Source organism: Rana temporaria, chromosome 12, assembly GCF_905171775.1.
Source record: "Rana temporaria chromosome 12, aRanTem1.1, whole genome shotgun sequence".
Taxonomy (NCBI): Eukaryota; Metazoa; Chordata; class Amphibia; order Anura; family Ranidae; genus Rana; species Rana temporaria.
The window spans coordinates 113,383,085-113,405,795 of record NC_053500.1 but is presented as its reverse complement, the minus strand read 5'-3'; the positions used below and the strand labels follow the sequence as shown (position 1 = coordinate 113,405,795).

Here is a 22,711-nt window from a genome sequence, read left to right as displayed (position 1 = left end):
CCAAACTTTTACTAACACGCAGCAACACGATATCAGCAAAAGAGGCCGTCTTCCGCATGGAAACGACCCTTTATAGTGACGTCGTGCGTGATTGACGGAACTGCGCTGTGCTAGAGCGTTGTGAAAAAGCGATGGTGTGTATGCTACGTCGTTGTTCAAATTGAAGTTTGAAAAATGACGTTTTTTTAAAGCACATAAAGCGTCGCTTTTTTCCATCGCAGAAAGCGATAGTGTGTACGCGGCATATGAATGAAGGGTAAGCAGATGAATTAAAGGTCCACCTCCTCCAAAATAGAGCGCTTTTCATTGCTGGAAGCTATGGTACTAGGGTGCCTCCGTCACTAAAGTTTTCCACGTCGGGTATGCAAATTAGCTATTTCCGACGATCCACGAACGTACGAGCGGCCGTCGCATTTTTTTTTACGACGTCTCTAGTCAGCTTTTTTTGGCCTATAGTTAAGCTGGTATTTCGTCGCGTATAGTTAGACTTGCCATGTTAAGTATGGCCGTCATTCCCGCATTTAATTTAATTTTTTTAATTTTTTTGGCGTAAGTCGTCCGTGAATCGGGATGGACGTAATTCTCGTCTATGTTAAAAAAAATGACGTCCTTGCGTCGTCATTTAGCGCAAAGCACGGCGGGAAATTTTGGAGCGGAGCATGCACAGTTCAATCGGCGCGGGGATGCCGATTTGAATTCCGCCGCCAGAGATAGACTACGCCACCGTAACTTACGGCGCGAAATCTTCCTGGATTCGAACTAAAGTCAGGTAAGGTACGGCGGCGTAGCGTATCTCTGATACGCTGCGCGGGTGCAGATCTCTGTGGATCTGCCCCAAAATGTTTTTTACCTTAATGCATAACATCCGTATAGAAACAGGCAAACTTTCTAAAGAAACTACAATTCACCAATGATATTATACTCTTATGCCGGGTACACACGAGAGGATTTATCCGCCGAAACGGTCCTCCGGACCGTATCCGCGGATAAATCCTCTGGCGGATTTTGATCTCCTGGTTGTACTAACCAGGAGATCAAAATCCCCGCGGAATTCCGTCCGCGGTGACGTGTCGCGCCGTCGCCGCGATGATGATGCGGCGACGTGCGCGACGCTGTCATATAAGGATATCCACGCATGCGTCGAATCATTACGACGCATGCGAGGGATGGGTTCGGACGGATCGATCCGGTGAGTCTGTACAGACCACCGGATCGATCCGCTGGAGCCGATTCCAGCGGATAGATTTCTTAGCATGCTAAGAAATTTTTATCCGCTGGAAATCGGTCGGCCCGAAATATATCCGCGGATAAATATCCGCTGGATCGTACACACCAGCGGATCTATCCGCTGAAACCGATCCGCGGATCAATTTCAGCGGATCGATCCTCTCGTGTGTACGGGGCCTGAGTTTAATGGTGTTGGAATCTCCACTCTGCATATTCCCAGACTTGTCACTTCTGTCACAGTAGTAGGTTCCAAACTTTTTACCAACGTAATCAGATATGGTGACTTTCCGTTCAGTTTATACTATCTTTGAATAACTAGCACAAACTGCAAAACCAGTGACCTTTAAATGCGAACAGTTAAATGTCATTTTTTTTACTAGGGGACACAACTGTGGGTCTGCCACGACTCCCTTAACTGCTCAGTCCCACTGACACACTTGGTCATATACCAAAGCCATATACACATGTGAACTTTAGACCCCTTTCACACTGCCAGTGAGCTGCATCAGCGTTAAGCGCCACTAAAACGTTACCGCCGTTTTAGGTGCACTTTTCAGCCACTAGTGCGGCACTTTTAACCCTTGCTAGCAGCTGAAGAAAGGTGCTTCGGCAGCGCTGCCCATTCATTTCAATAGGCATGGGCGGTGAAGGAGGCTTTACCGCCAATGCCGCATGCTCCCCAGTGTGAAAGCAGCCTTAGACCCCTTTCACACTATTTTTAGCGGAGCTTTACTGTCGTTTTTTCGGTGCTTTTCGGCCTCTAGCAGGGTGCTTTTAACCCCCGCTATCCGCCGAAAAAGGGTTAAAAGCACCTGCAAAGCGCAGATACAGCGATTTCAATGGGCAGGGGTGCTTTAGGTGTATTCACCGCTCCTAATGCGCTGCAAAGAAGCTGCTGACATGACTCTATTTTTTCACGACGTTTTTAACGTTGTCGTTTTTCGGGTTGTAAAAAATGATCGTGTGTGGGCTTTAACGACGTGAAAAATTCGGGCATGCTCAGAAGCAAGTTATGAGACGGGAGCGCTCGTTCTGGTAAAACTACCGTTCGTAATGGAGTAAGCACATTCATCACGCTGTAACAGACAGAAAAGCGTGAATCGTCTTTTACTAACACAAAATCAGCTAAAGCAGCTCAAAGGGTGGCGTCATCCGCATGGAACTTCCCCTTTATAGTGCCGTTGTACATGTTGTACGTCACCGCGCTTTGCTAGAGCATTTTTTTTTTACGATCGTGTGTAGGCAACGTCGTTTTAATGATCGGGTTGAAAAAAACGTATTTTTTTCTAGACCCTTAAAAACTTTGTTTTTTACAACCCTAAAAATGATCGTGTGTACGCGGCATTAGTCATGATTTGCTAAATAAAATGTATACAGTGAGACATGATGCCAAACATATGGATAATGGGTTTACATGCACTTAAAAATGATAACAATATAGGGCGTTAACTTATCAGAGATATAACAATCTTTTGTTGCTCTCTCATGCTGTATATTTTAGATAATCATCTTATCAGATTCTAGATATGTAGTGTCACCCACCAAAGGAGCCGCTGGATAATTTTGAGTCCCTTGTTATGATCCTCGACTCCAAGAACAACCTCAGCCCCACTGACATACCTGGTTGAAAGTAAAACACTGTAGGTACATATAAAGACCATTATAAAATCAAAGAATAAACACATGCCTGCTTATAAAACATACTTATTATATTATCATTGTCGATAGAACATAAATGCACACACAGCAAATTAAGTTGAACACAGGGGTCAATTCACTAACGTTTACCGCATGCTATAACGCAGTCAAGTTACTCATTTTCATAAATTATTGCATGAGATAAATTAAGTCTAATTCATAAAAAAATAAAAAATAATGATTATGCAGTGTTTACAGCAAAATGAAAAATGTGCCAGGAAATTTCGTTTAAAAAAGTCCAATTCACAAACGGACCAGAGAGTTAAAAAAACATGCAAAATTTACTACCAGGATTTTGCTGGTGGTATCTCATGCAGGATTTTTTAGAAAACAGCGTGGGGGTTGAGGGTACTGCCATGCTGTTTTTTGACAAAGAGCTGGTTGCTAAGGAGCGGGTCGGGAAGCAGGCCGCCGCATCCTTAACAACAGATGACTCATCAGCTGTCAGTGGGTCCATAAGGGCGCATGGGCGCCGCCCCCTCTCTTCAGCCACCCCCTCTATGACCAATGATTAGATTCATGCATTGCATGAATTTATCCATGGCCGCTGCTGCCACCCCCTATTTAGGCGCCCGGACCCTTTTTGGGCACGGGGACCTGAATTACAGCGGCGGGGGGTGTTTTTGAAGCACCTGATTAGAGCCATAGGCTCTAATAGGCGTCAAAAAAGGTGACCTGCGAGCGCACAGTGGCGGCATTTGATGGGCACAGTGGCAGCATTCGATGGGCACAGTGGCAGCATTCGATGGGCACAGTGGCTGCATTTGATGGCACAGTGGGAGCATTCGATTGGTACAGTGGGAGAATTTGATGGCACAGTGGCAGCATTTGATGGGCACAGTGGGAGCATTTTATAGCACAGTAGCAGCATTTGATGGGCACAGTGGGAGAATTTGATTGGCACAGTGGCAGTATTTGATGGGCACAGTGGCTGCATTTGATGGCACAGTGGCAGTGTTTGATGGGCACAGTGGGGGCATTTGATGGACACAGTTTCAGGATTTGATGGGCACAGTGAGAGCATTTTATGGCACAGTGGCAGCATTTGATGGGCACAGTGGGAGCACTTGAGCTCCAGGAGGTTTTACCACCTTTATGTCAAGAGCATTTTTTGCTAATCAGCACTGTGTTATTTTAACTGGCATCTTCGCAGACATGTGCTTTTTTTAATCAAATAGAACTTTCTTTTGGTGGTAATTGATCACCACTGGGTTCTTAATTTTTTTGCCATATAAATGAAAAAAAAAAAAAAAAAAAAGACTGAAAAGTTTAGAAAAAAAGTTTTGCCTATAGTTCTACTACACATGGAACAGGGTGCTGTGGTTGGCCCAGGTACCATGTGATAGCTGTGGGCCAATCACAGCATAGGCAACCAAGCTGTTATGATCAAATTAATTCATAATGCCGCGTACAGACGGTCATTTTTTGTGATGAAAAAAAAATGACGTTTGAAGTGATGAAAAAAAACGACATTTTTTAAACTTCATTTTCAAAAACGATGTAGCATACACACCATCGTTTTTCAAAATGCTCTAGCAAAACGATGTTACGTTCAGCACGTATGACGGCACTCTGTTCCATTGAAGCTCGCTTTATAACTTGCTTCTGAGCATGTGCGGGTTTAAAAACGTCGTTTTCAACGTCATTTTGCCCACACACTATCATTTTAATTGACACAAAAAACGACATTTTGAAAAATGACACAAAAAATTAGAGCATGTTCGAATTTTTTTTTGGTCGTTTTTCTGAAGACATAAAACAACGTTTTCCCCCACACACTATCATTTTAAATGACGTTTTCAAAAACTTCATTTTTTTTCATCACAAAAATTGACCGTCTGTATGCGGCATAACAGTTTTGTTGACATTGTGATCATGTGATCGCATAACGATCACACTGGGCCCCGAGCATTGGGATCCGCAATCTGCTGTGGGTCCATCAACTATCCCAACCCCCCGCTGTGGAACAATTGCTGCACCGAGGTCTTACACCCTTTATTTAGCTTAAGAGGTACCTCTGAATAGACACTATATACCATCCATCCCCTTATAGTGCATTCTAAACCAGAGTAATAGTAACATCCATTATTTAATATAAATGTACACTGTTTATTTCTGGCCTGCCAATACCAGTATTGTTTCCAGTTAGGCCCCTTTCACAAGAGGCGGATCTGTTCAGTGGACTCCACAAGCTCAGCGGGTAATCGCTCTGTTGATCCCCGCTGAGCAGGCAGATGACAGGTCCGTCTCCGCTCACTGTGCAGGGACGGACCTGACAGAGCTCAACTGTCCTCTATATTGAGATTGGATGAAAACAGACTGCCTGTCCATTTTCATCTGATCCCATCCGATCCGCTGGACGGATGGCAAACGTATCACCATATGACTATTTTGAGCAGATTTTGTCGAATCGGATGGCAGGCGGGGTGTCAGCTGACACATCTCCGCTAACATTCGCCTGCCCATACAAGTCAATAGAGGGCCCGCTCAAATCCGCCTGTAAAACGGACCTAAGTAGTCCTAACATATAGCTGGATTCAGATAGCTTTACGCCGGCGTATCAGTAGATACGCCGACGTAACTCTGAATCTACGCCGTCCTAAATTTAAGCGTATTCTGGAAACCAGATACGCTTAAATTAGGCTAAGATACGAGCGGCGTAAGTCTCCTACGCCGCCATATCTTAGGGTGCAATATTTAGGCTGGCCGCTAGGTGGCGCTTCTGTTGAGTTCGGAGTAGAATATGCAAATGACTAGATACGCAGATTCAGAAACCTATGTGCGCCCGGCGCATTTTTTTTACGTCGTTTACGTACGGCTTTTTCCGGCGTAAAGTTAGACGAACAAATAGCTGGCCTAGTCAATGTTAAGTATGACCAGTCGTCCGTGAATGGGGCTGGACGTAATTTACGCTCACGTCGAAACCAATACGTCCTTGCGGCGTACTTTGGAGCAATGCACACTGGGATATGTACACGCGGCGTACTTTGGAGCAATGCACACTGGGATATGTAAAAAACGTCAATCACGTCGGGTCACCAATCATTTACATAAAACACGCCCCCTCATCCTCATTTGAATTAGGCGCGCTTAGGCCGGCCCCATTTACGCTACGCCGCCGTAACTTAGGAGGCAAGTGCTTTGTGAATACAGCACTTGCCTCTCTGACTTACGGCGGCGTAGCATACATACGATACACTACGCCGCCTGAAAGATGCGCCACCCTACCTGAATCTAGCTAATAGTCACTACTCTGTTTAGCAGACTACGTTCAGATTCATGTGCTGTGTGTGCATTTTTGTTCTACTACTGTGTATATTAAGCTCTTGCCACTATAAAAGCATGTTTATTCCTAAGCAGGCATGTGTTCATTCTTTGTTTTTAAAAATAGCCAGGAAAAAGGTATTTTCTATTGGTGTTTTACTTTCAACCAGGTGTGTCAGTGCTCAGAACAGGAAACCTAAAATGATCAATCGGCTCATTCGGGGTGCCGCTTCAAAACTTTTTATAGATGTATCAATCTTTTGTTGCTTTCTCATGCTGTATACTTTAGATAATCGTCTTATCAAATTTTAGATATAACAGTTGGCCGCTTCCTTTTTCAGATAATTACATTTTAGTCTCACATATTTTGATCAGGCTCTGATAATACGGCAAGCTTTAACCGCATTGGCATTTTCAATGCAAACTTGTCATGTGACCATGAATGGCTTTTTTTAATGCTTGTTCCTAAATATGCTTAAACTCGCAATTTGTAAATTGACATAAAAGTACTTTACCATGTCTCATTGTACTTTCATGTCACGTTATGACTTAATGGAAATAATTGTACAGACCCAGTCTATATGCTGTGTGGGTAGCTGTGTGCACTGTGTAAGCAGTGGCAGCTGGTGGTTTTATTTTGGGGGGGGGCGGCAAACAACCACCCAGCCTCCTGTTTGTCGGTAGGCAGCACCCCCACTCTGACATATGCCCCATCTAGGTGGCAAGCAGAGTTTTGGGCTCCTTCGGGCACTGGTCAGGTTGCGAGCAGCAGCTCCTGTGTCCTTTCCTCCTCAGGTTCAGTTTGTCGGTAGGCAGCACCCCCACCCCGACATATGCCCCATCTAGGTGGCGGCCGAGTTTTGGGCTCCTTCGGGCACTGGTCAGGTTTGCGAGCAGCAGCTCCTGTGTCCTTTCCTCCTCAGCTTCAGTGGCAAGCAGCGGGCAGGTAGCAACCAAGACAGAAGGGGAGCAGCGCCATCTAAGTTTAGCATTATTAAGACATTTTATTCCATAAAAGACAATTGGTAACTCACAATATGTAGGAGATGTCAGCGCATGTGGGATTAATAATGTGGTTTATCTGCTTGTGGGAAAGAAGTGGGCCCGAGGTCCCTGCCCACAAGGGCAGTTCATTGAGGCCTGGCCGGAACAGTGTCAGGTCTACCCACGTGGTGCTAGCTAGCCTGGAGGAGTGACAGTCGGCAGCAAGGGAAGTGCTGGTGAAGGAACAGTCTGCAGCAAGGAAGTGCTGGAGAGAAGATTAAGGTGTATGTACAGGGAGTGTACATAGTAGTCCCAATTGATTGTTCTACAATTCACAATTGATTGTTCTACAACGCACAATTGATTGATCTACAATTCACAAGTGTTTGTTCTAAAATCCTGGACATTCCATAATTCCCTACTACCCATCCAAGTTTAATCCCCTGAATAAAACAAAACAAGCTATAGTCTGGTCTGTCTTACTGAGTGACTGTAAAATGGACATCTGGCTGGGCAGAGTGATGGTTGAACCACAACTTTCAGCAATCCCTATGGGGGCATGGCTACATTTGGGTGCGATCACCTGTCACAGTTACCCTGCCAGCCCCTAGCAACCAGGAGCCGGCGAACTGTGTTTTGTTTCACCACCAGTGAGGAAATAATTTGGGGAAATTTCCAAACTACCATTCAGGGACACCCTCCCTTCCCAAAAATCAGCTTGTGCTGTAACAATTTGCAGCACAGTGATAGAACACAAAAGGCGGGATTCATGATTTCTCCAATCACAAGCAGGGGGCGGGATTGTGCTCCTCCATTCCAGGCCAGGACAAGTACGGTCAGTGAGTAAAGCGGCCTTTTTTGGGGGCATCAGATTGGCCTGGGGGAGGGGGGGTGGTTGTGTAATTTTCATTCCGGGACACCTTATTTTCCTGTAATAAATGTGCCTGGGACAGATCTGCAAAATGTGGAACTATCCCGGGCAATCTGGGACACGTGGTCACTCTAAACCACGGTGGGCACCCTTATGGGGGCGTGGCTACATTAGCATTTCAGTCAGGAAACTTGGGTTCTGAAGAGAAGAGTTCAGCCTCAAGTAATCATTCCTGACAGATCCCTGAAATCTGCAGGCTTAGTTATCCTCCATAAATAACTACATTGTTAGTAAGATTGGCATTAACATGATATTTTTCAACTCATGATTTGGGCTTTATCCTACTTAGTAGAGTAAAGTGCTTATGATTTTATATCCCTTTTCATCAATGAGAGGTTCAAACACCTTTGCATTGTCAACCTGAACTTCACTACAGCACACCATTTTCTTCCAGTAGTAATAACAGTCATGGCAGCAGGGTTGGTCAACAGTACCAACCATTTCAGCCATGAAAACCCTGAATAAGGCACCGGTACACCTACTATTTATTGAGCAGATTTGGTGGTTGTAAATTCCACATGTAGATATTTAGTCCATTTCTTTGCTGTCCTTTATTTCTGTGGCTGACAAAGTAAACAGGATGGTCATATGACAGCCACATTGTTGTGTGTTTGCATTTCTCCTATGACAGTTGTCTCCCATTAAATGGTAATGCAGCATTGGTTCTGTATATATAGATTGGGTATGTTTGACAATTGCTTTTCATAGCCAAACCTTTTGTATTGATAGCCAGTGGCTCCTTTAAGTGGTCTGTAAGAACATTACTGTCACAAATCGTACTCCCTCTCTGCAGTGATGGACAGAGTAGGAAAGATGAAGAACACAAAAGGATTTTGATTAGCTGCAGCCATGGCCTAAAACTATGCTTGAACCCAGAGGTGTAGCTTGAAGCTTGTGGGCCCAATGCAAAAGTTGACCTGGGCACCCCCCCATTACCACCCACTGCTTCCACCGTGTGTGCAGACACACCCACCACACGCCAAGATACTCAAAGTGGCTTAAGGGTTTTGAGTTCACAGAGTTCCTCTTTACATCAGAGGACAGGAATTAGTGCTGGAGAATCAGAGGACAGGGACCCCTGACAGGTCACTTGGCAGAGCTCCTTTCACATCCCAACACTGTATACAGCACCCCCCCCCCCCACACTACACATGGATTAAACCGGAGGAGGGGGTGGTCAGGGGGCTTTGGGGGGGCGCAACTTAGATCTGGGAGGGCAAAGCCACGTGACACAAAATCTGGAGCCTACAGCCCTTCAGGGGCCCCCTGAGGAGGTGTTAAGGGATTTGTTTTAGCAATTTCTGAAGGTTTCTCTGTCAGTGTTGGCAGGTGTTGGGGGAAGGTCACCTCCTGGAGGTGTGTGTCTTTTCCCCAGTTGTCAGGGAAGTGGGACATCCCTGGGTGAGGGGTACAGAGAATCCCAACTGGTGACTAGGAGACACTGAGCGGTGTCTTACCTCACCAATGACATCGGTCCCATCATGGCTATAGGACGGCACTCTCTACCTCTTGCCTCTCTAAGCACAGTTACCATTCCATGTTGCCAGCACACAGCACAGACACTTCCCCATCCTGGGCTGTTCTCACCTCGTGCTCCTCTCCATTCAGGAAATGCCTCACAGCTGCTCCCCAGCCAATGTGATTGGAGGGTTGTAGAAGCCCAGTACTGGAGCGTGGCTGTGGGGCCCTAGGGCAGATCGGACTTTGTGGAGGATATGATATGACAGGGAGGCTGCTGGGGCCTCTTGGAGCTAAAGGGGGGGTTGCGATTGTGACCCCTGCAACCCCTTATGCTACTCCCATGCTTGAACCTAGCAGAGTGCCAGAGCCCAGGAGGAGACAAAGCAGCAGAGAGAGACATACATGACTGTGGTGTGACCTGCCTGAACGGTGTGTGCTAAAGACACCAGAGCTTCAGAGAGCTGTGCTGAGAACCAAGCTGCATGGGACTTCAGTAGCAGAGAAATATAAGGCAGAGCCACAAGAAGGGGATCATCAATGTGGTGCAAGCTTAAAAGGGAAGCCCAGAGTTGATCTTACCCAGGAAATTCAGCCTATCTTAATTCCACCTCCATCATGAACATAGGAGCGGTCATCCAGAATTGCCTGCTCCTGGGAGGACAACTTCAAAGCATTAGTGTGATGAAAGGCCTATGGGCCATCACTATGTGTTATTATATTGCTATTTTCTTATCTTGTAAGTAGCTGAGAGCAATGTCCTGCCAAGGAGGGCTGTTGGCCTTTTATATATTCTGCAGATTACAAATACTTTTATAGGAGAGTGATCACTGCACCAATATTTGAAGGACTCCAGTGCCAGGAGAACTGAGTAGTTAATTATCCAATGGTCAGTGGCTTAGGCAGGGTATTCTAATTACTAGGTAGGCCATTCTTTATTATGGACACTTGTATACCGTGCTTCCATTTACCCTGCCTGAAGAAAACCTTGTGTTCACATTTATTACTGTTCTAAAGCAACTGCTATTGTTCTTTCAGGGCTTATGTTTGTTTCAGTAAAGCCATCCTACAGTTCCAGGTGAATCTGTGATTGTAGGGTCCAGATACAGAACAGGGCAGGAGGACCCCAAAAAATGTGGCTTCTCCAGGGGTAGCACTACACTTTTACTCATCAGCCATGTTAAGCTGGCCATTCATGAATTTGAAATCCTTGCTGAACTGGCCAAATTTCGATCCATGCATGGACAGGAAGGTTGTACAGAAGTCAATCTATCGACTGACTGCTGTACAACTGCCCTGGTGGCTTTTCCCCGCTCAATCAGCACTGCCAGCTATAGTCTGCAACACTGATCAGTGTATTCTAATGCCGCGTACAGACGATCGTAAATTCCGACAACAAAACCGTGGATTTTTTTCCCGACGGATGTTTACTCAAACTTGTCTTGCATACACACGGTCGCACAAATGTTGTTGGAAATTCCGAACGCCAAGAACGCGGTGACGTACAAGACGTACGACGGCACTAGAAAAGGGAAGTTCAATACCAGTCATGTTTGTAGATGTTTGGTTTCAGCCTCATGATTTTCAGTCCGTTACAGCGTGTTGAATGTGCTATCCAGGGCCGCTGATAGGGGGGGACCACCAGTCCTCCTGTAGGGGGCCCGGGCACACAGGCGGGCCCAAACAGCAGGGGGGATTAGTGTGTTTTGGCGGAGAGGCATTTGCAGAAGGATGCCCTGTGCTGCTCTCTGCGGCAGCTGAAAGCCATTTTCTCACACTCCTGCTGTCTTTCAGAGAGAGACGCAGACACAGGTCATCATTCCTGTAATTGCTTTCTCGACATTGATTCCCCTCCCTGTTCTGCCTGCTTCTGATTTCCCCCCCCCCCCCGTGTGCCCCCTTGTCATTGTGAATATCATTTTTGTATGTAAAAAACAAATAAAGGGCTAATTCACACAGGTTCTCTGTTATGTTTGTGTCCACTAATAATGATTTTAGTGTATTTTTTGTAAAAATATGGTCTTGATATATTGGGGGGCCCTGCCAGGTAGGCTGTATGGGGCCCCGTGATTTGTAACAGCAGCCCTGGTGCTATCTACATTATGAACTCTAGTTTTACCAGACCGATCGCTTCTGTCTCGTACTTGATTTACAGTATGCGTGGAATTTTGTGTGTCGGAATTGTCCACACATGATCGTACATTACGAGAACGGATTTTGTTGTCAGAAAATTTGAGAACCAGCTCTCAAATTTTAGTTGGATGTCCGATGGAGCCTTCACACGGTCGTAATTTCGGACAACAAGCTCCCACCGAACATTTGTTGTCGGAAATTCAGACTGTGTGTACACGGCATAACAGTGAAGAAGTCTCCCCACTGTCAGAATACAATAGCTCAGCAGGAGGAATTCCAACACATTTTATGTGGATGGAGGGCAGTTTTTTTTTGTTCAGCCTGCTGGTTGAATGAAAAAAAATGGTATCATCTATGGGCTGCCTTACTTATAGTATAGTTATTTAAGGGATGGATGAAATGTTCAAATAGCTATAATTATTATTGAAGATAAAACTAGTTTACAACACTAACAGCCTCTTTCATGGTGAACATTTGGCCATTTCTTTAAGCAAAGTTCGTAATAAATTTAGTGCGAGCTGGATAAAATTTTCAGTATCACTGTGCATTGTGAGTGCGGACATGGTACAGGAGGTGGTCATAGGCTGTGTGGAAATGGTACAGGAGGCGGTCATAGGCTGTGTGGAAATGGTATAGGAGGTGGTCTTAGACTGTGCCGACATGGTATTGGAGGTAGTCATAGACTGTGTGGACATGGTACAGGAGGTGGTCATAGACTGTGTGGACATGGTACAGGAGGTGGTCATAGGCTGTGTGGACATGGTACAGGAGGAGATGTCAGAGGCTGCGGACATGGTACAGGAGAGTAATAACAGAAGGTGGTCAGAGGCTGCGGAGGTCCCCCAGGTGTGATGAGAGGCACGCGTCACCACCGAGACCTCGTCAAAACGAGTGCCACTTCTGCCTTACATTTAAAAATGGCGCCATTGCATCACTGCGCATGCGCCCGGCCGAAAATGGCTGAGCGTGTACGGGCTTTGGCTTCGGAACAGCGCATGTGCAGTTGACATGTCAACCTGGGCCCGCAGCCATATTTTTACGGGCGCTGCTGCCCTCAAACCGGCCCCAGGGCAGGCGGCTTTGCTGGCCTAGCAGGAAATTTCCCACTATCAACAGTTTTGATTATTTCAGTTTCTATATATTTGTCAATAGTTGGATATATTGATTTAATTGGCCATTTTTGCAATTGCAAGCTGGTTGAACTTGCCTAAAAAAATGCATGTGTATGGTCAGCATTAGAACTATACACACACATACGTTGGGTTACATCTTTATCCAAAATAAATTCACTACCCTAATAGTTCCTCCCACTTGCCCTTACATCACTACTAGACTCAGAAGTGACATCTGGCAGGTGCAATCACAGCGCAGAGCAGTGAATGTAGGCCTTTTTTTGGAAAGCGCATTAGTACATGTTATCTAAAATTACACAAAATTATTATAAACCCACCTCATTGCTGGAGGCCAGACCATGGCTGTGGGATGGAGGCAAGTAATCATCTGGGTAGGCTAGGATATTATAGATCAGGCAGGGGAGATAAAAAGGATAAGTGCATGTTGTTTGACAGTGCACTTATCCATACCTCCCAACTTTTTGAGATGGGAATGAGGGACACCTATCATCAAAAATATGCAGGCTTAGGACACACCCCTTACCACACCCCCTTAAAGGAGAATTGTACAAAAAACAAGATTGGTTAAACCCACAAGTGCTTTTTTTTACCACTATTATTCCTTTATATTGGCTTCTGAAATTTACAAATGCAGCAATTTAGAAATCAGATGAAAGGTTTAGCACTGGGAAACACTTTTTGATAGATAAAAAGTGCATTTTATATACATCTATATAGATCAGACCAAAATGAGAGACAAAGGAGGAGGAATAAGGGACAGGGGGACATTGTTCCAAATCAGGGACAGTCCCTCCAAATTAGGGACAGTTGGGAGCTGTGACTTATCCTTTGTTAATTTTCATTTTCTTTGTCATGTACCAACAGACAGACTTGAAGCAGCTTTCACCATACTACTTCACTTCATCAATACCAACCCCTCTAGATCACCCCAATCAATGAGACACTACACACATCTTTGTTAAACCAGACCTCTCTGTTATTTTGTATGTTATCTGTTAGTTATTTATTGATCATAAATGTTAGACAATTGGCTTTTCTCATGGATGGTAAAGTCTTTCAAATATGTAATCGGTTTTTATAATAATTATGTAATATCAATAAATGTCTCTTGTTGGATAAAAACAAATATGTGCGCTGGTATTCTAAAAATCAGACATAAGATCCCTCCAGATGCCTTCATACAATGCGTTTGATAGTCTAAAATGATCCATGGGCCTTCCTTTAGACTACTGGATGGTTCTGGATGAATCACTTTGAATTGTTTGGCCACCTCGAAGGTGCCTTCGATTTCTGATATGCTCTCACCGAGCTCAATCTTAGAGTACACTCATTCTATGGTCTCCAGAGAGACTTGGGTATGCTGGATCTCAGACAGCCTCATTGGAGCTTTGGGTGGTTTCAGGAAGAGCTGTTGTCTCAGTACGGTATTTATTGATGACTTCACGTAAACTCTGGGAGAAGTGTAGATCTCCACCAATAAGAATGAAACCCTGCATAAAACATAGATAGCAACATCACACCTCTTATTCTTAGTAAGGGCACCAACATGTAAGATTAAATTATGTGTGGAATATTGGCAACTTACAGCATGATGTGTAGTTGTTTCCCTGGTGAAATCCAACCCTTCAGGAAGTGGGATGCTGACCCCATGCTTTGTTCTTTCTGTGGAACATAGGTAAATAGATAGGTAGAATCTTTTATTTCTCATAAAAACCTTGCGTCAATTTAAAGAGATGTCTCCTTCATACATGGCTACCAGTATCGAGTCCCTTTCGCTCAGGGTGGTTTCCTTTTCTGTACCTCAACCTCATCTCTTTGTTCTTAGTGTGTTCTCATTTATGTATGCCAACCTTACACAATTCAGCTCTTTGTTTTGTATCAAAGACGACAAATGCCAGGCCTGGGCACTCTAGTGGGGCAGGATACACGTACTTGAGCCTGTGTAATTTTTGTTTTTAGGGTGCGTATGACTTTGGTAACAGGTAAAGTTGCTGAAGGAATCCCTGAGAGAAAAAGTATGCTGTATTCTACTATATGATCGTGCTGCACCTATTTAACCTAACTGCTGAAATGTGTTTCCTTAACCTCTACCCGATGGCCGTACGACTTTATACGGCCACAGGGTGGTTGTCAATCTCTAACAGGCCGTAAAAAGCCATCCAGCGGGGCAGGCGTGCGCGCGTTCAACGGCGGCGCGCGCGTGCTCGCCGCATCGCTGAGATGCCGATGCGAGTGCCTGGCGGCCATGATGTCCGCCAGGGACTCGCGATCTGCGGCTACAGGGACAAGACGTGGAGCTCTGTGTGTAAAAACAGAGCTCCACGTCCTGTCAGGGGAGAGAGGAGACCGATCTGTGTCTCTTGTACATAGGGACACAGATCGGTCACCTCCCCCAGTCACCCCCCCCCCTCCACCTACAGTTAGAACACAATTTAGGGTACACATTTAACCCCTTCCTCACCCCCTAGTGTTAACCCCTTCAATGCCAGTCACATTTATACAGTAATTAGTGCATATTTATAGCACTGATCGCTGTATAAATGTGAATGGCGCCAAAAATGTGTCAAAAGTGTCCGATGTGTCCGCCATAACGTCGCAGTCACGAAAAAAATGCTGATCGCCGCCATAAGTAGTAAAAAAAATAATAAAAAATAATAATAATTCTGTCCCCTATTTTGTAAGCGCAATAACTTTTGCGCAAACCAGACGCTTCTTGCAATTTTTTTTTCCAAAAATATGTAGAAGAATACGTATCGCCTAGACTGAGAAAAAAAATGTTTTTTAAAAAAAATTGGGCTATTTATTATAGCAACAAGTAAAAAATATTGTTTTTTTTCAAAATTGTCGCTCTATTTTTGTTTATAGCGCAAAAAATAAAAACCGCAGAGGCGATCAAATACCACCAAAAGAAAGCTCTATTTGTGGGGAAAAAAGGACATCAATTTTGTTTGGGAGCCACGTCGCACGACCGGGCAATTGTCAGTTAAAGTGACGCAGTGCCACAAGCTGAAATTTCACCTGGTCAGGAAGGGGTATATGTGCCCAGTAAGGAAGTGGTTAAGCAGAGCCAGTAGCTATGGTTTAGGTGCGGTGACAGAATTATATTATGTCCTATGTCAGGGGTCTCCAAACTGCCGCCCGAGGGCCAAATGTGGCCCTTTGCTAGCTTCTATCCGGCCCTTGGGGCACTATTCCTTCCACTGATGTGAGGCACTATTTCTCCAACTGACAGCAACAATGGGGCACTCTTTCTTCCACTGATACCAATGATGGGATACTATTCCTCCTATTAATAGGGGCACTACCCCTCCTATTGACCACCAATCCTGAGGCCATATTCTCAATGATGCCAACATTTTTTGCCCCTGCAGGCCACAATCCGGCCCTCCTAAAGTCTAAAGGACAATAAACTGGCCCTTTGTTTAAAAAGTTTGGAGACCCCTGTCCTATGTGAATAGACTAGAATATTTCATAGCCAAATGAGCATTTGTGAGGTCAGGCACTGATGTTTGACAAGAAGACCTGGCTCCCAATTCACCAGCTCATCCCCAAGATGCTCAATATGGTTAGGTTTAGGGCTTTATTTTGCTTGCTACTTTCCTCTACACCTAAGCAAACTAAGTCTTACTGGAATACAAAGTGGCAACAAGGTTGAAAGTGCACAGTTGTCTAAAAAGTCTTGGTACTTATGCAGTATCCTTGATCACTGGAAATACCTGAACTCATACTTTGGGCCATAAAGTGTATCACAAATTCTGTTTTTTCAATACCTCCAGTTTTCTATAATTTATAATCCCCATAAATTACTTATTCAACTTACCATTAAGGACGGGCATCACAGTGAGCTGCAAAAGGGTCTTCAGAGGACCTTGCAAAGGTATAAGCTGTGGTAGAAATATTTAAAATTAAATACATTTTCTATTTTAAATGCATCTGAAAATAACAGACAGTAGTAATACACTCACCGCCAAGGATTCCAATGCTGACTTGTTGGAATATATTCTGAATCTATGAAGGATAATAAATGCACTTATTACAGAAACAAAGTATGTACGTTTTTCTCAACTCGTACAAAAAAGGAAGTAGGTTAAAGAACAACTAAACATAAATTACATAGCTTTAATAAAATGGTCTATATTAATGTTTTTAGTAATATTCCATAGTAAATAAAGAATGTCAATGTTTCAAATTTAATTAAAAAAGATACTCAAAAGTTTAATGATCCTCAGGACTGAACTACACAGTAAATATTTTCTCATTCAAAGGTTTTTATTGAACGATCAACATATGGGGGTTATTTCCAAAAGGCAAATGCACTTTCCAAAGCGAGCAAAGTCCTTTCTTGTATTAAGAGAGGTATGGACTCCAGAGAGAGAGAGATAATTTTGCCCCTGTACAAATCATTAGTAAGACCTCATCTGGAATATGCAGTTCAGTTTTGGGCCCCAGTTCTCAAAAAGGATATCGGAGAACTGGAGAAAGTGCAGAGAAGGGCAACCAAACTGATAAGAGGCATGGAGGAGCTCAGCTATGAGGAAAGATTAGAAGAACTAAATTTATCCACTCTTGAGAAGGAGAATAAGGGGGGATATGATCAACATGTACACATATATAAGGGGCCAATATAGTGAACTTGGTGTTGTTATTCACTTTATGGTCAACACTGAGGACAAGGGTACAACGTCGGACAGACGCCACATCAATGTGGCTAAGGACACGTGCTGGATTTCCATAACTTAGATGTAAGTGGATAATTGCACCTGTTACCTATTAAATGTCATTAGTTCTAAACTGGAGGCGCCTGTTTTCTTCTTTTCACATATCCTGGAGTTTGCTCTCAAGTTCCCTCTGAAGACTTGCCCTGGCTTATGGACTATTGCAATTGTACACAGGTCTTTTTTCCATTCTCCACTCTCCCCCTACCTCTAGTCTTAGCTATTTTCCATCCATATGAAAAATTTCATAAGGACTGAATTGATGGACTTGTTATCATATATACCAGGTGACAGCGCCACTATCCCCTATGTTCTTCAACCGATACAAGTTTCTCCAGTAGCTCTTACTGTGTTGTTTATAATGGGGGAAGGAAAAGTAGGAAAATAACTCATCTGCTTTGGATGTATCCAGTTCAGTGTCAGAAGAATATAGAGGGGCAGATCCACAAAAGTATTACGCCGGCGTATCTCTTGATACGCCGCGTAATTTCAAATTTTGCATGTCGTATCTTTGTTTTGTATCTTCAAAACAAGATACGACGGCATCTCGGCTAGATCCGACAGGCGTATGTCTTAGTACGCCGTCGGATCTAAGCTGCAATTTTTCGGTGGCCGCTGGGTGGCGTTTCCGTCGAATTCCGCGTCGAGTATGCAAATTAGCTAGTTACGGCGATCCACGAATGTACGTCCGGCGCATATTTTTTACGTCGTTTGCGTTCGGCTTTTTCCGGCGTATAGTTAAAGCTACTGTTATGAGGCGTACTCAATGTTAAGTATGGCCGTCGTTCCCGCCTCGCATTTTTTATTTTTTTACGTCGTTTGCGTAAGTCGTTCGCGAATAGGGATTTGCGTAGAATGACGTCACCGTCATGAGCATTGGCTTGTTCCGGATTAATTTTGAGCATGCGCACTGGGATACCCCCACGGACGGCGCATGCGCAGTTTAAAAAAAACGCTGTTTACGTCAGGTCACAACGTATTTGCATAAAACACGCCCCCATCACAGAGATTTGAATGCCGCGCCATTATGCCGCCAAAGATACACTACGCCGCCGTAACTTACGGCGCGGATTCTTTGTGGATTTAAAAAAAAAAAGTAAGTTACGGCGGCGTAGAGTATCTTAGATACGCTGCGCCCGGCGGATAAATGCGCCGCTGTACGTTGATCTGCCCCAAAGTGTTTAAATGTGTTTTACATTTTTGAAGTATTTTCCTTGGTTTATTGGAGTATATATCTTTAGATATTTTGAGGCGAATAGGTTTAGTAGGAGAGTTGTGAGATTTGAGTTTGCGGGCTAATAGAGTTTCTGGTTTATTAGCTTTCATGTAAAAATTGTCCCATGATCGATTGCTAGTTTTATCTGCTGATTCTGTGAGAAACAGGTCAAATTCAAGTTTAACCTTATCTAATTGCAATTGCAACAAAGGGGAAGGATTGGATTGAAATGCCATGTAGCAAGTGTTGACGTTTGTTTCTAATTTGTTATATAAAGCTCTACATTCTCGATTAAATAGAGCCGCTTGTCTCATACATATACCACATAAAACTGGTTTGTGAGCTTCCCACAGAGTGAGCGGAGATATATCAGGAGTAGAGGGAGTGCAAGTTCAATATTAAGTTTATGTGTCGGGTTTTTAAGTAGGTAATCTCCAAGAAGCCAAGTCGGATCATGTGCTTTTGGAATGGTAGAGGCTATAGTGGTACGTATTTCACTATGATCCGACCATGGGATTGGTAACATTTTGGATGTTAGGATTTCAGGCACCATATCTGTAATTTGGAATATGTGGTCTATTCGTGAGAATGAGCGATGGGGATGTAAATAATGGGTAAATTGTCTTTTAGTTGGATTCAATTCACGCCAGGAGTCTACTAAATATTTTTTTGTAATAAGTTGTGAAAAAGAGTGTCTATTAGGGACATTTGATTGAGATATAGGTGATTTGTCTAGAAAGGGAAAGAGGGTTTGATTGGAATCTCAACATAAAAGTAACGTTCTTATTTTATGTGATTTGATTGCCTGTAAAAGGAGAGAGGAATGAAGTAGGACTTTTGCTGGGGGCATAATATGAAATTACTGTTGTGGCTGTATCATGCAAATATCCTGTTAGAATCAGATATCGCCCTTCTGTGTCTTTAATCTCCTTTAATAATGTAAATGGCTTATTGCGGTGAAATGCAATAAGTATGCCTCACTGTTTAGTTGAAGCTGAGGCTGTGTAGACCTGTGAGTACATTTTGCTGAAAAAATTAGGAGTGGATTGTGGTGTTAAGTGGGTTTCTTGAAGGCACAAGATATGTGCTTTTCTAGTGGCAAAGGAGCGAATGGCTTTGGTGCATTTTTGTGGGATGCTCAAGCCCTGAACATTCAGGCATAGTATATTTATCAGAGTCATAGGGTTATGAATGCATGAGGTAAGATATCATGTTTTTCAAATCATTGTGTAGATAGGCTTGCCTGCGGAAGGGGGGGGGGGGGAGATAGGGAAGGATAGAAAAGGAAAGGGTAGAAGATTTAATAATGAAACATAAATGTTATTAATTTTGAATAGTAAATAAAACATCTCATAACACTTTGGTTGGGGGGGTAAAAAACTCCCCCCAAGGGTACATGTCGATTGTCCACTATATCAATGAACTAACCGAGAGTAGCAAAAAGGGAACGCAAGAAACATTCCTTAAAAAGACAACAAAGCCTACTAGTAGCAAGTTTTCATAAGTATATAAGTATCAAGAATATTTTAGCACTAGAAGGAACTGGGGGACAAATAATGGAAAAGAAACATGGATATTGAAAATGTATCAATTTTGACCATTAAGCCATTTATCTTGGATCTCAAGTAAAGCAGTTGTTAGAATATGTTATGTTAAGAACTTGTTAAGACAATTAAAGTATCTCCTTGAGGTGATAAATGACAAAAGAAAAGATAATAAAGATAATAAGACTGTCTAGCTGTCTTATTAATCAAGAGATAGATGAAGAATGGATCCTAGATGTATGAAGTTATGAAAATGGAAAAAATAGCTAATTTCCACATTATCATAACCGAGTGTGTCTAAATATAATAAGAATTAATTAGATGCGTGAACTTATCCATCAAGTAGAGAGAGAGAAATTTGAGTATATAGTATTCTTCAGTTGATCAGGCGATTGATATCAACCCCTTTCATGTGAGCTCTGCTCTCCTTGGCAACGCAGAAGATTTATTTGGAGAAGATGATGTCGGTCTTCGTCGAGTGGTTTCTTGATTCTGTGTCGAGTTCAGCAGATGCATGTCTTGAAGGTAGTTCGTTTTTTTCCCCGTAAATTTCAAGCCTTGAAATGCGAAACGCACTGAAAAGGGGAATCCCCACTGATATGTAATTTGATTGCGTTGTAATACTTGTAGTAAGGGTTTTAAAGCCCTTATTTTATTTATTGAAAGTTGGGACAAGTCTACAAAAAGCTGGTAATTATCTCCTTGGAAGTTAAGAGTTTCTTTATTTACTGCTGCAGATAGTAGTTGTTCTTTTGTTCTGTAGAAATTAAACTTTGCAATGATATTGCGGGGTGGACCATCAGATTTTTTAGGTGTTAGGACTCTATGAACCCTGTCCATTTCCAGATGGCCTATCGGGATGGCTGGTTGTAGTCCCTGAAAAAGTGCTGTCATTGTAGCAAGTACAGTTTCAGGAATACCTCTAATACGCAAATTAGAACGTCTAGCACGATTTTCGTAGTCTTCCAATCTTGTCTGTAATTTAGCATTTTCCTCTTTAATTTAATTATCAATTTCTTTATAGTATTCTACAGTGTTAATTTCTGAGGCATCTACTCTGGTTTCAAGTGTGAATAAGCGCTGACCCATCTCTCTTATTTCCTTGGTAAGGCTAGTAGTAATATGGTCAGAGGTGCTTTTCAATGCTTTTTGAAGCGTTTGTTTCTATTTGTTTCAGTGTAACTAGTGAGGTGATTTTATTCTGAAGTGAATCTTCCAAATACTCAGTGTACTTCAGAATCATATGGTGCAGTCTGTGAGACAGTATATGCCTTTAGGTCGATATCATCACCGCTGGATGTACCTGAGGCAGACTAGTGCAGCGCTGTTTTGGCTGTGCAGTGAGGCAGTTCTGTTTTGTTGATTTTGGGACCCATATTCTGTCCAATGACACAGGGACCGAGACCCCTCAATTCAGGAGTGCTGTGGGCACAGATTGATATATTTTATGTGCGGGTGTTTGGTGAACACCCGCCGTTATTCGCCTTTATCCTTCTCTCAGAGAGCAGAGCTTCAGGCAAGCATGTCTGCTCCGCTTGGCTCAGCCCCTAGTGCTTATACAGTAATTCTTAAGCTCGAAGCAACATTGTCAGTTGTATCATTTGCAACACAGTTGAATGTGCTGTAAAAGAGACATTTATTAACTAGGGAAAACACTCTTAATGAAAAATCAAAAATTGCTTATGTAGTCTATGCTACGAGATGTCTAAAATTGTCTATTTTTTTACGCAAGGCACCACAATGCACAGACCTTTAAATCCCAATGCATTGGGTTGCCATTCAAAATGAATTGAGATGATTGGCTGAGATGCGTGTCAGTGTTAACCAAGGAATGCACACCCCGTGCGTCACCTGGTTAACTGATTGGAAGCCGAATACAGCCGCTGGCTCTGATAGACACTTTCACATCCAACCAGCTGCCGTTATTCCGATGGCCGGTGCTCGAATCTATGTATTGTTTTTCAGTGGCGGTGCAGGAGCGATAGGGGGTTGCGCTCCTGCGCCCTCAATGGATGCACCGCCACTGACCAAAAACCAATAAACTACAATAAAGAGCGGGGTGTGGGAAAGTGTAAAAACACCTATAACGTGAAAAGAAACAAAGGAACTTTGCTCTTATATCATGAATTACATATTAACATAGTGAACAAACAAATAAATAAATACATCTTCATTTAAATTATAAAAAAAAAGTATATCAATTGTGAAGTCCATGTATAAATCCCACATGTGAATAATGTCCTTAGTGACTGTAGGAAAGGTTCCTCTTCACCAGCATGCAGGCACACTATGCACTCACCAGACTTAATTGACCCCTATTACAGGGAGTCAAATTACATGTATGGGAAAATTCAAGATGCCATACATGAGGTCACAGGAATGAATTTAAACTGCTGCTGTCATCCATT

General features: G+C 43.3%; 1 protein-coding gene across 1 annotated transcript in view; it reads right to left on the bottom strand.

Moving 5' to 3' along the window:
• Positions 1–13,782: 13,782 nt before the first annotated feature.
• LOC120918571 (phospholipid transfer protein) overlaps positions 13,783–22,711 on the bottom strand; it is a 92,742-nt gene continuing 83,813 nt past the window's right edge. The window contains exons 13-16 of the mRNA XM_040330224.1: positions 16,794–16,836; positions 16,649–16,712; positions 14,414–14,490; positions 13,783–14,318 (exon numbers count right to left, since the gene is read on the bottom strand). Of these exons, the coding sequence (XP_040186158.1) occupies positions 14,196–14,318; positions 14,414–14,490; positions 16,649–16,712; positions 16,794–16,836 (307 nt within the window). The 3' untranslated portion in view covers positions 13,783–14,195. The remainder of the gene's footprint in view (positions 14,319–14,413; positions 14,491–16,648; positions 16,713–16,793; positions 16,837–22,711) is intronic.